Source organism: Geotrypetes seraphini, chromosome 2 (genome assembly GCF_902459505.1).
Source record: "Geotrypetes seraphini chromosome 2, aGeoSer1.1, whole genome shotgun sequence".
NCBI classification, from domain to species: Eukaryota; Metazoa; Chordata; class Amphibia; order Gymnophiona; family Dermophiidae; genus Geotrypetes; species Geotrypetes seraphini.
Window position 1 is genome coordinate 271,702,563 of NC_047085.1, and position 13,745 is coordinate 271,716,307.

General features: G+C 43.5%; 1 protein-coding gene across 5 annotated transcripts in view; it reads left to right on the forward strand.

Annotated features, from left to right (window-relative positions):
* Window positions 1–13,745, forward strand: part of LOC117353570 (uncharacterized protein DDB_G0271670-like) — a 507,083-nt gene that overhangs the window by 401,078 nt on the left and 92,260 nt on the right. For all 5 annotated transcript variants that reach the window (XM_033929661.1, XM_033929662.1, XM_033929660.1 and 2 more), the window contains one exon: window positions 27–80. In XM_033929661.1, the coding sequence (XP_033785552.1) occupies window positions 27–80 (54 nt within the window). The remainder of the gene's footprint in view (window positions 1–26; window positions 81–13,745) is intronic.

The following is a 13,745-nucleotide window of genomic DNA, read 5'->3' on the forward strand; positions in this document are numbered from 1 at the left end:
AAACCCTTTTTGTTTTTCCTTTACAGAGCATGTCCCTTTTAGACCGTATAAATATGCAATCAAAAGCTCTCAAGTATTTGGTATGTTTACGATTTGATTTTTTTTAATAGAGTGGGTGTATAAGATATTTTTTTTTCAGAGCTGAAAATTCCTTACCAATCTGTATCTATGTACTACAGTCTGGGTCTGTGAAAGATTGACCAATTCAATGTAGAGAATCTTCAGACAATTTACCGTATTTGCCGGCGTATAAGACGACTTTTCAGTACCTTAAAATCCTCCCCAAAGTCGGGGGTCGTCTTATACGCCGGGTACTGTTTACATCACAGTTCTTCAACCGCCGGTCCGCAGAAAATTCCTGCCGGTCCGCACAGGACTGACGAGATGGACCCATTAAATTTTCTGCCCCGATGGTGTTTGCAGAAATCTTCTGTTCCTCCCAGCCTCGGGCGATCAAGACAGGCGGTCATTCCCTCTGTGAGTCTCGCCTATGCGGAAACAGGAAGTTGAAACAAAATAGGCGGGACTCAGAGAGGGAAGGTCCCGACGTTTGCAGCCTGTCTTGATCGCTGCCCCTGCTGAGTCGCCGAAGAGGGCTGCGGGGAAAATGCAGGCAGAGAGAAGATGGTCAGCGTGCGCGGGGAGGTCAGCGTGTCGATTGGGGCCATCAGCAGCGTTTGTGCTGAGTCTGCCCACGTGCAGGATGCGGCGGGTAGGGGCCTCCGACTCGTCTTGGGCGGCTGGGCCTGCGGTGCAAAGCTGTTTTTGCCGGCTTGGGGGGGGGGGGTCGCGAATGTGCAGGGCACAGCAGGAGTAAGATCATGGGGAGCCTTCAACAGTGGCTGTCTCCTCTCCTAGCAGCTCTGTACTTACCAGGGCAGTGATTCACTTTGGCAACTTCCCCTTTCCTCAGAGGCGGCAACGGACCCAAGGCTGCCTAAGGAGATCACTGCTGCAGGCAAGTACTGAGAGCTGCTGGAAGGAGAGGAAGCCACTGTTGGAGGCTGGGAAGCTGATGGATAAAGGGAGAGCTGCTACTGCACCTGGAGAGAGGTAGAAAGAGAGATGCTGCTGGGAGGGGAAGAGGAAAGAGTTGGGAAGAGAGCTACTGTTGGATAGGGGGGAGGAGGGAAGGGAGAAGGTAAAAAGGAAGGAAACAGCTGGCAGGGAGATTAGAGGAGGGAAAGGGGAGAGACAGGAATGAGAAAGTAGAGAGAGATTGATGCTGGAAATGGGGTCAGCAGAGAAATGAGAGAGGGATAAAGATGCCCTATAAGGAAGTTGCGGGGGCGAACAGGAGGCTTTTGAAGGCTTTTAAAGGGAAACTGTCATGCCAGCAAACTTGCTAGGGACTTGCCCGGCACTTGCTCTCTCCCTCTATGTGTTATCTTCCTTCTATCATTGACAGTTTCAGTTTGGTTAACAGTTTAGAAAACAAATAGCATGGCAGCTCCCATGGGTTTATTGTTCTATTCAGCTTTAGTGAATTAATTAAAATTGTTGAAATAAATTCTGATGTTCTTTTAAGTTTTATTTGTTGTGCAGAAGGTGTGCGGAAGAAGGGGTAGTCTTATATGGCGAGTATATAACAAACTCTATATTTTAACTGTAAAAGTTGGGGGGTCGTCTTATACGCCCAGTCGTCTTATACGCCGGCAAATACGGTAGTTCAGTGTTCTTCAACTTTTTGACACCTATGGACCAGCAGAAATAAAAGAATTATTTTGCAGACCAGCGGATGAAGAACACTGGGCTAAGTTGTGGGCCAGAACCTGTACATCTCTGCCCCAGATCCCGCCCCATAATAGTACTAATTGCAACATCATTTTTTCCATTCATTTTTCATATATATATACACACACAATATAATCTTATTAACAACACATAATGGTTAACCACAAAATTAAACTACACAAAGCACACTGTATGCTTCTCAACATTCATTCCTACCAGAATCCCATGCAAATACAGGACCAAAAGAACTAAAATGTACAAACGAAACCCTAAGATGCAAGACTCTGCATGAGGTACAACCCCAGAGAAAAAGATACAAATGCACTTCTTCCTGAACATTGCAAAATACAGACAGCAGATGTAAATCAATCACTAAATTCAAAACTAAAATCATTCCCCTTCCCTTTGTTGTCTCCCTCCCTCCATGCTGTGCCTTAACTTCTGGCCTGCTCCTGCCTGGCCGTTTTATGCCGCCCCCGGTGTTATCTTCGGGCCGGCTCCCTGTTCCTCACTTCCTTACTGACGCAGTGCACAAAACCGTGGGCATTTGCTCCTCGCTCGTCCCGCGCCTCATCTGGAAGCCTTCCCTCTGACGTTCTTCAGAGAGAAGGCTTCCGGTTCAGGCATAGGACGCGCGTAGGAGCCACTATCTGTGGCTTTGTGCACTGCAGCACTCAGGAAGAGGGAGTCAGCCCGAAGATAACACCGCATTGATCGCACCACGTACCAGCGGCTGAAGAGCACTGTCTTGGGCCCAATGCACGTGCCAGCCCTGTGGACCAGCAGGAAATTTCTGTGGACCGGCACCAGTCCGCAGGACCGGTGGTTGAAGAACACTGATCTAGTTGACTAACACCACAGACTTATTTGTTGTTTTCTTTCCTCAAAAGATGGCTTCTGCATTATATTTGGCCATAATGTTAAAAGAAAACTGTACTATCTGGTTTTTCAGCAGTATTTCAGAGAACACATGGTAAAAAGAAATACTTTGAATCAAATGGAAATATTATATATTTTTATCTTAAAAAAATTAGCAGGTCCATCAAGGTCAACTTTCCTTAAAAAAAAAAAAAGGGTGGGGGGAAGAAGTTGTAGTTCCCAGTCTCTCATCTTGCTTCTTCCTTTATGAAAATGCAGTATGGCGTTCAGTTGTCCCTTTATTAAACACACCTTTGTAAAATATTTTTTTTAACTGACACTTTATTAATATATTAGTATTTTAGCCCGTTACATTAACGGGTGGTAGCTGTCTGTCTTTCTTCCTCCCTCCCCCACTTCCCTGTGCAGCAGCCACAGCAGCATTCCCTCCCCTTCCATGTTCCTGTACAGCAGCATTTCCCCCATCCTACTTCCCTGTACAGCAGCATTTCGATTCCCCCCCCAATTCCCTGTGCAGCAGCCACAGCAGCAGCATTCCCTCCCCCCACACCACTTCCCTGTGCAGCAGTAGCATTTCCCTTAACCCCCCTTCCCTTCCCGCGGTCCTGACAAATCTGCTGATTCCAGCAGCGTGTGCAGCACTCTACACACGTTGCTTCGGGGCCTTCTACTGCCCTGATTTACTCTGGCACGTCCCTGATGACATCATCAGAGACGCGGCAGAGCAAACCAGGGCAGTAGAAGGCCTCGAAGCAGCGTGTGTAGAGTGCTGCACACACTGCTGGAGTCAAGACCGCGAAGAACGTAGCGGCTAGAGTGTTTTTTGGCGCTTCCCTTCCCACAAGGTGTCGCCGCAGCTCCTCTCGATCCCCGCCAGCGTCGGAAGCCTTCTCCGATGCTGGTGCGGCTGGTGAGAGGAGTCGAATATTGTGGAGAGTCCAGCGCTGGCGGCCAGTCCTTTTGGCAGTGTAGGTAGGTGCTGGGAAGAAGGCTGGGGACTCGCCCATGCACACTCCTGCGGCCACAGACCTACAGATCATGGAAGCACGCAGTTAAGAGTGCGCAAGCGCCACTAGGGTTTTATTATATAGATAAAACCACCCAAAGCTTAACATAACCCAGGTATACTGTGGGTTCTGTAGTGCACCTGGTATCACTGCTAATCCTAAACAAAGTACAGAATATCTTCCCCCACCCAAATATAGCAACACATCCTGAACCTACATCACTAACATCCCCAATCAGGAGTAGGAATAATGACTGCACCAGTCCTGAAATTGATTCCATATTCTCACAAAAGCACCAATCCGGTGTCTCAAGTAAACTGTCAGCTGATACATGTCATACCAGCCATCTAATTTTTCAATCACTCGAGTCCACTCTAAAGCTGACATTTGCTTCCACCGCCATCACTCGCCCTGCTGTGAGACAAAGCATGTAGAACTTGTTCTCCTCGTTGTACATCCCTACTATCAGGAGGTTCAGCAATGTATTTTCCACTTGAACAGTCAGCGGCAATATTCCCAAAATTTGGGACAGCATCTGAGCAATTTTTACCCCAAATTTCCCCACATTCCCACCACATAGGAATATAAGTACCCTCAGCCCCACATCCATGCCAACACTCCCAAGTATACCCTCCAAAGAGATGACTAAGTTGTACCAGTGTATAATACAACCAGAGAAGCACTTTATATTCATTTTCTACTATAACTGTTGCCAACTCAAGCAGCCTTATTCTATCCTACACAGACAACCATTCAGCCTCAGACAACCTCTGACCCAGGTCGAATTCTCAGGCCTTCACATACCCTAGATTTTTCCCCCTCCTCCTACTATTCAAATAGCCATAGATAAGGGAAATAAGTCCCTTAGGCACCCTAGACCCCCAGAGGAGCTTAAAAGCAGGTTACCCCTGTGAAAGGTCCTCCAATAACCACAAACTTTGTTTGACCTGCAGAAGGGGAAAAGATCCCCCCTCCAGTCCATATTGTCTTTGTAAATCCCCAAAAGCTTTCACCTTTTTAGACCCCCCCCCATGATAACACTGCCCCACATATGCTAACTCCTTAATTTCCCAGCTGCAAAAAATCCCTGGGGCCCTCTCCGGGTCAAACTCAAAATTAAATTGCAAGGGCATGTGCCAAGAATACCAACGCCTTGCCATGAACCAAGCTCGCGTTTGCTTTCAAACCTTCAACGATATCCTCCTAGAGGTCCCTCCCCATCTCTGAACTCCCACTACCCCCCTGGAAGCCACAGCAAATGTAATAATGGGACATCTCCTCCCCAACCTTCCTGCTCTAAATCCACCTACAATTTGCTGTCCTGAACCTGCCACTCTATGAGAGCCCACAACTGAGCAGCTTGCTAATATTTCCTAAAGTCTGGGACTGCCAACCCCCTCTCCCTTTTCCTAAGACATAAGACCTGCTGCGCCACTCTAGCTCTTTTACACCTCCAAATAAACCGAAACACCTGGACATGTAGTCTATTCAATGTTCTCCTCCCCACCCAAATCAGGAGCATGTGAGACAAAAAGAGAGGTAGCACCATCATTTTCACCACTTCTAGCCTCTCCACCCACGACAAACATAACCGACCAAACAATTCCAACTCCTAGCTAATGCGACACAACAAAGGCTCATAATTCAGGTCATGCAGATTGGAGCCTGGCAACACCAGATAGACCCCCAGGTATCGTAGGGACCTACGGACCCATCTAAAGGGGAATGCTGCTCTCAGCTCCTGCTACCCCTCCTTAGACAGAGTGATGTTCAATGGCTCTGATTTATTCATATTAGCCTGGAAGCCCAACAACCTACCATAAGCATTCAACTCATCCACCACCGCAATGATGGATCTCCTAGGGTCCGTCAAAATGAACAGTACATCATTGGCAAACAAACATAATTTGTATGCTCAATTCCCAACTCCAACCCCCCATCTTCCTGATCCTGAACCTGCTGCACAAAAGATTTCAAAACTAGGGCAAACAAAAGTGGGGAGAGAGGGCATCCCTGCCTCGTCCTCCAACTAATGCCAAAAGACCCCAAGTACCTCCCATTAATCTGGAGGTTGGAGAAGGTTTGGATTAAATTTGGCAAAATAGAAGATAAAACTCATTGGAGAATGAAGCTTAAGGAATACAAAATTATGATTGTAGAGAAATGTAGTACCTATTATAGGGAAAAGATTGGAGATGTAAAAACTAATAGTAAAGAGCTTTTTAAATTGTTTCATGGGTTATTTGACTGATTCAAAAAAATGATCAAAAAAGGAAACTATTCTATCTGCTGATAAACTGGCTGAATGAAAAAAAAAAATAAAATGAGTGGGTTACAAACATTTTTTAATGATCAAGTTAAAGATGTTACAGATTTGCATTTAGTTTTTAATGATCAAGCTAATGATTTTTCAGATTCTATACATTCGACAAGACAATTAGAGGGTGTTAGGACAGATATGATTTGGGAATATTTTGCTATCCCAGAGTGGGATTTATTTTGTAAATTATACCTAAAGTATGCAAAAAAATATTGTTGTTTAGACACTTGCCCGAGAAATGTATTGAGGAATGCATCGTTAACTTTTAGAACCAATTTTTATAAATGGATTATCCTTCAGTTGCAAAAGGGACAATTTGAGCGAAATTTAGGAAGAATTATAATTACACCTATAGTAAAAAATTCTAAAGAATCACTTAATAGTGAAAACAATTATAGACCAGTAGCCAGTATCCCATTGTTTGAAAAGGTAATGGAGGGGTTAGTAAATGTAGAATTGGTAAGATATCTGGATAAATTTAACATCTTGCATGATCGTCAATCAGGGTTCCGATCAGGATATAGCACAGAAACAGTAATAGCATCATTATTGAATCAGCTTACTATTTTATTCAGTACTGGTACTAGTGCCCTGATCCTGCAGTTGGACCTGAGCAGCGCTTTCGATTTAGTGGATCATGATCTACTGTTAAGCTGCTTGGATTCAATTGGGATCAGAGATAATGTAAAAAACTGTTTTAGCGGGTTCTTGAAACATAAACATATGAAGTGTTTACTGAAGATAAATATTCTTTTGCATGGAGGAACTCATGCGGAGCTCTCTCTTATCCCCAACATTGTTTAACATATACTTGGTGTCCCTGGCTTACTTACTTCAAAGTTTGAATGTAATGTTCTATATATATGCAGATGATATTACCATTTTGCTACTTTGTAAGGCTATTTCGAACAAACTAATCACTCTGATTTCTAATGTTTTGGAAAAGGTAGAATTGTGGACGTTGCAGTTTAGGTTGAAGCTTAATCCTGAGAAAACTAAAAAAATTTTAGCTACTCCTAATGAAAAAATTCAGGAAACAACGATTCAATTCAGATGGTGTCAAATTTGAAAATTTTGGGGATAACTTTGGATCGTAGTTTAACTTTTAGGAAGCATACAGACCTATTAATTTTAAAAAGTTATGCATTATTGTGGAAATTGAGGACCATTAAGAAGTATTTTGATAAGGAGTCTTTTCGGTTGCTGGTCCAGTCTACAGTATTGTCTACCTTGGATTATTGTAATATTGTCTATTTAGGATTACCAAAAAAGATTTTATTAAGACTGAGATTAGTTCAGAATGCTGCAGTTTGTTTGATCTTTGGTCTTAAGAAATATGATCACATTAGTCCTTTTTATGCTAGATTACATTGGCTGCCTTTTGGGGCCAGAGTGTTTTTTAAGTTTGGGTCTATTTGCTATAAGGCTCTTTTTGGATTACTACCCTCTTATCTAGTATCTTACTTGAAATTGTTTAATTCAAAAAAACATACCAGAAACTCAGGTATGTTTATCTTCCCTGCCCCAAGAGCTTATCGTTATAGGACTTTTTTGGACAGGACTTAGAATATCAGGCGGGGAAGATGAATTCCTGGTTGAGCCCGTTGATTGTACAAGCTCATTCTTACCCTATGTTTAAGAAATTATTAAAAACTCATCTATTTGATAAACAAGAATGTTGATTTTTATTATGTACACGTTTATGATGCTGTTTTTATTAGGTTAAGTTTTTAACAGTTTTTTATCAATCGTATTTTTAAATGAAGTATTAACCGTCATAGGTATTTGTGAAACTGTATTTTAAATATAAGAACATAAGCATTGCCTCTGCCGGGTCAGACCAGGGGTCCATCGCGCCCGGCAGTCCGCTCCCACAGCGGCCCTCCAGGTCCATGACCTGAAAATGTTCCCTACCTAACCTAAAAAGTCCATACCCTATTTGCTCAGTGTCCTGTGAGGTAAACCTCTATCTGTACCCCGTTATTCCCTTCGCTTCCAGGAATATGTTGTATTATTTGCTGTATTAGATGCAGAGTGTATGAGATTATATTTTTTTAACGGAAATGTCTCAGTTTTTCTGTTGTGAATTGCCTAGAACTACTAGTGGGGCGGTATACAAGAAACAAATTATTATTATTAACACAAGCCAGCGGAGAGATATACACCACTTGAATCCAGCTGTGTAAATGGGGACCAAACCCAATCTTTTCTAACACTATAAACATAAACGACCAGTCCATCCGATCAAAGGCCTTTTCTGCAAATATGGCCAAAAGCACCATTTCCTGTTTAGAAACCTGAGCTCACTCCATTAAATTTAACACCCACTGGCTATTGTCCCCCACTTGGCACCCTGCTATAAACCCTGACTGGTCCATATGGGGCAGCCAACACTCTAGTAAAGAATTTAGTGGCTACCCCCAATAATGAGATAGGCCTATAAGAGGCGCACTATGATGGCTCCTTACCTTTCTTCAAGGGTATTGTAATCCCCACCAACCGCATAAAATACGGTTGGCAGGGAAGGACTCCTCTCCCAACGAATTCACAAAGAGCACCAATGGCGGGATAAGCAAGTCCTGATAACATTTATAAAAGCCCACCGATATATATCCATCTGTACCGATGCCAAATATCTATCCAACTCCTCTACCACCACTCCCGGATCAGGGCTATAAAGGCCTCGGTAATAATGAACAAATTGATCCTTGATGTCTTAATATAAAGCAACCCCTCCGCCAGTTTCACCTAGGTAACATTATTCTGTGTTTTATGCTTCCGTAGTCTATGAGCAAGCAACATACTAGCTTTGTTGCCAAATTCAAAAGAATTATTTTCAGCACACGTAATCTAAATTCCAATTCCTCCACCATTAAATCCTGGAGGCGATGGCGGAGGGCCCACAGGTGCCCCAAAAGCCTGTTATCCCAGGGCACCCATTTATGTGCCCCATCCAATCTCCCCAGCTTGTGAACTAATTTGGCCTGTCCCTCCTGTTTACATTTCTTACAGTAGGAAGCTAATGATATAATTTCCCCCCGGATCATGACTTTAATCCCTTCCCACACCGCCTCTGGCAATGCCTCTTCTCCATCATTGAGAAGAAAATATTTCTCCACCGCCCCCCTGAATCTGCTTAGCTAGGACCGGATCTGTAAACAAGCTGTCATTGAAACACCAGTAGCAAATTCCTAGGTCTACCGCAGTGTTTTTCCATTTAACCCACACTGGAGCATGATCTGACCAGATGATGGACTCCAACGTGGTCCAGCAAATGTGGTCAATAAATTACCTTGAACTCAGAGCCATTTGACTGGCATTGTAGGCCCTGGGAAGACCCTGGAAAACAAGGCAGACAGCAGTGGCTTATGTCAACCAACAAGGAGAAATTAGGAGTGTCCTATTACGTCTAGAGGCTTAGCTCCACTTTCAGTGAGCAGAAGTGGAGAATGTTCAGACCAACTATCTCAGTCAGTAGATACTTGACCTATTGGAGTGGTTGCTGTTCCCACAAGTGTTTAACACCATTTTTTGTTGGCAGAGGGGGCATCGATTGATGGATGTTAAGGTCTCAGTGACAAGCACAAAGGTGGATCACTTTTACAGCCGAAGATACAAGCCTGTAAGCGCAGGGTTTGACGTGTTGGTCCAGCTGAGGCTGGAGAAAGGGCTCTTGTACATGTTTCCCCTGTGACCCTTGCTAGGTCAAGTCATTCGCAGGATCGTGAGTCATCTGGAGTTGGTTGCACTAGTGGTGCCTTACTGGCCCCACGAACCTAGTTCATCTATAGAGAGATGAAGGTCTCAGGTTGTCGGTTCAGATGAAACTCCTGAGTTGGGCCCTATCTCCAAAGAGAATCTGGAACACTTTGGATTTATGGCATGCTCTAGTAAGGATGGGATACTCAGAGGTGGTTGTTTCCACTCTGCTTAGAGCCAAGAAGCCCTCGATGGTGGTGGTGGTGATGAGGATAATTGTATTATGCAGAATATAAGGGAGGGGGCATAACTAATATGTATTAGATACACTTTTAGTTAAGACTTTAAAAGACACTAATATTATATGAATAATAGAAATACTTCACACACAGCAAAGTATAAACAGCAGAGCTAGCAGAGTACATCTTTTTCCTTTTATAGAACAAAATATTTTGGTTTAATGTCTGGAACAAGATGCTGAAGCCATATCATAACAGTCCCTGAAAATGAGCTAAAAGTCATACACTGTTTATTAAAACATATTTTTCTTCCATTTACATAGGTACGCAAATATTGATGAATTTGAGTTATAAAAAATCATGTGATTGTTTCTGTAAACTATTCTGCAATAGAAGAGAACATGTCTGCAAGGGTCAGCGTGACCTCAGTAAGCTTGTTGTACACTTCCTTCTATTGCTGACAAGAGGTGAGACAAATAGCATGTGATGAGTTAAGTCACTGTGGCTAAGGAAATTATTAACAAAGTAAAATTAATAACAAACCAAGTGATTTCAATGGAAACCAATAGAATATTTGTAAATGGATTGGAATTGGAAGATGTACCACCTACGTATGTTTAATTTCCAATAAAATGACCAGACACGAGTAACACGATGAGACTTTGATTTTTGGCAATTTTAATAAACAGTCAAATTCTTCTCAAAGCTTTCGGGTCTACCGTCATCTACTATTTTAACCACACTTGTGTGAGATTTCTTTCTCTGATCTCCCCTGAGATAGAATTAAGAACTGAGGACTATATAGAAGAGTTAGGGGGCAGGTATGTAGCCTGTCAATATATATTTATTTCAACCAAACAGTGGCCTATGCCAACAACTGTAAGACTTTCTGACAGTGGTGAGCTAAAATCAATGCGGAGCCCTTACAAGCCCCAATCTCAGTAGTCCTGGAATTTTTCCAAAAAGAACTTGAGAAGGGCCTGTTGGTCGATTCACTGAAAGTGCAGATAGCAGGCCTTTCACGTTTCCTAGCTTGAGGAATGACGGCATCTATAGCCTCTCACCCAATATTCTTTAAGGGGGGGCTCTCAGGCTGTTCCCTCCAGTGCGTCTATCATTCCCATCCTGGAACCGTAATACCATTTTGCAAGGTCTCATTAGGGCTCTATATGAGCCCTTACAGGAGGTTTCCCTTTTAGATCTGATGGTGTTCTTGGTAGTAATAAAAACAAAAACACAATTCAACAGGTCTGCAGTAAAACAAACAAAGAAAAACTGCAGACAGGCGTACAAAATGCAGGCTAAGCTTATTTAAACAGTTATTTGTTGCGGTTAGTGTCGCCACCTTTTTACAAACCAGAGGACCTGCGTCTTGTACTTCTTTCTGCAGTTTTTCTTTGTTTGTTCTTGGTAGTGATTACATCGGGGAGACAATTATCCGAGTTACAAGCTCTCTCTTGCAGGGAGTCATTTCTTAAGATTACGGATGCAGGGCTTTCTGTGCACACGGTTCCGTCCTTTCTACCAAAAGTATTCTCTGCCTTCCATGTCATTCAGGGTCCATTTGCCCACCTTTCAGCCTACAGGGTCGGAGGAAAAGGACAAACTGTTGTATTTGCTAAACGTCAGGAGAGTGATCGTAATCAGTTTGATTCTCTGATCACTTGTTTGTTCTAACATTCATACTAAGAAAGGTAGGTCTGCATCCAAGGCCTCAATTCTCCAGATAGATTAAAATGGCAATTTTCTTTGCTTATGTGAGCTATAGTAAGCAGCCAACGATAATATTGAAAGCACACTCCACAGGAGGGGTGACTACCTCATGGGCACAGGCTCGGGTGGTCTCTCCCATGGAGTTCTGTAGATCAGCGACAGTCTACGCTTCATACCTTTAATAGTCTACTCTTTATACCTTTACCAGGTTCTGTAGAGTAGATGTGGCAGCCATTTTTGGGTGCTCAGTATTAAAGGCAGGCTCAATAGCCCACCCTAGACTCAGGGGACTGCTTTGGTACATCCTTAGCGCTCAGGACTACTAGACACATTGCACTGGAAAGAAATATTAAACTTACCGATCCTGTAACGATGGTCGCTAAACCGATTTCATAGTTTATTTAAATTTTGATTAAACGCTTATCCAAAGGTACAAAGCGTTGTACATAATAATTTAAAAATAGCTGGGGAACAAACATTTTAAATAATAAACATGAACAAACATTACAAACATACTGGTAGCATGAAAACATTGGGGAAAAGTAGGAGAGCTACAGTTTGGTTTTTTTGCAATCTATTTTATTAATTTTCGTTGTATACAAACACACAATATAAACAGAACAACCAAAATGAACAAGACAAAAAGCAGAAACAGTCAGGTCTTCACGAAGACTCACAGAAACCAACCCCACCATACCCACCAGAAGCCCCCCACGAGCTACAGTTTTTTTAAAAAGAATACAAATAAGGAAATTATAATAGGGAAGGGAAATGATTTAATTCATAGGAAGATAGGTGTGTACAGAAGTACAGTCAGTTAAAAGCCTCTTTAAAAAGCAAACATTTTAGGTTAATTTTAAATTTCTGCAAGTTTTGTTCAGCTCTGAGGAACAGGGGAGAGAATTCCAGATTTGTGAGGTAGTGACCAAAAAAATGAGAGTATGACGAGTACCAATTATCTTTAAGGAAGGAACGTTGAGGGAATGTTGTGAGGCAGATCTTAAAGATCTAGGAGGGTCATACGGAATTAATAATCTATCTAGGAAAGCAGGAATATTAGTCTGTTTGATTGGTTTTGCGATTGTTCATGTTCCCCGACCCAATTCACAAAACTGCTGTCCGATGTGCTTCTCCGAGCACTCATCAAATCTCCGATCTGAGCATGCTAATGAGGGAAAAATGCCATGCAAAAGAAGACAGTGATCGATTCACAAAGCAGAAGAAAAGATACCGAATGGGTTTGCCGATCTGAAAAAGAGTGGCTGTTTAAGACCAGTCGCTCACTATCCGTGGTCGACTCTTCTGCCCTGAAACCTCCTCAAACATCATGGCAGGAGGGATGTCCACTACCACCAGACGGTTCCCCCTCACGCAAATATGACAGGAGAGATGCCCACTCCATCCTGCCATCGCCCCTTCCCCCTGCATGAACGGATATGGCAGGAGGGATGCCCACTCCGTCCAGCCATCGGGGCCTCCCCCTCCTCGTACCTTTAAGTCAGGAGCAAGAGGGGTGCTCAGTCCCTCCTGCTTCGCCAGCCGCCATCAGCAATGCGGGCCTTAGGCCCCTCCCTGGTGCATCATGTGACGCATGGTGTGGGGCCTAAGGCCCTGATTGGCTCGGTCTCCTCCCTTGGGAGGAGCCTAAGGAAGTCCCAGATTGGCTTAGACACCTCAAGTCCCTCCCCGTGCATCCAACAGCAGGAAGGAGTGGGCATCCCTTCTGCCATATTCATGCGGGGGGGCATCTGGTGGCAGGAGGGAGTGGGCATCCCTCCTGCCATATTCATGCGGGGGGGCATCTGGTGGCAGGAGGGAGTGGGCATCCCTCCTGCTATTTTTTTGGTTCGGGGAGGGAGCACTTTGTCAGGGGAGGGGGCTTTTTTCTTTCTTTTTTTTTGTTATTGGGCAGATATTTTGCATGTGTAAAACACACAAAATATCTGTGCCATTTAAAAAAAATAAAAATGGCAGAAGCCCTGACAGCAGTGACAGAAAGCTGCTTCTCTTGTCACTACTGTCAGGGCTCTGCGCATGTCTTAAATCGCTCACTGAGTGATTGAGTTGGTGAGTTTGCATGCAAATGATTTGCATGTAAACTTGGTAGTGAATCAATCACTTTTAAAATCGGCCAAAGAATCAGCCAAAAGCAAT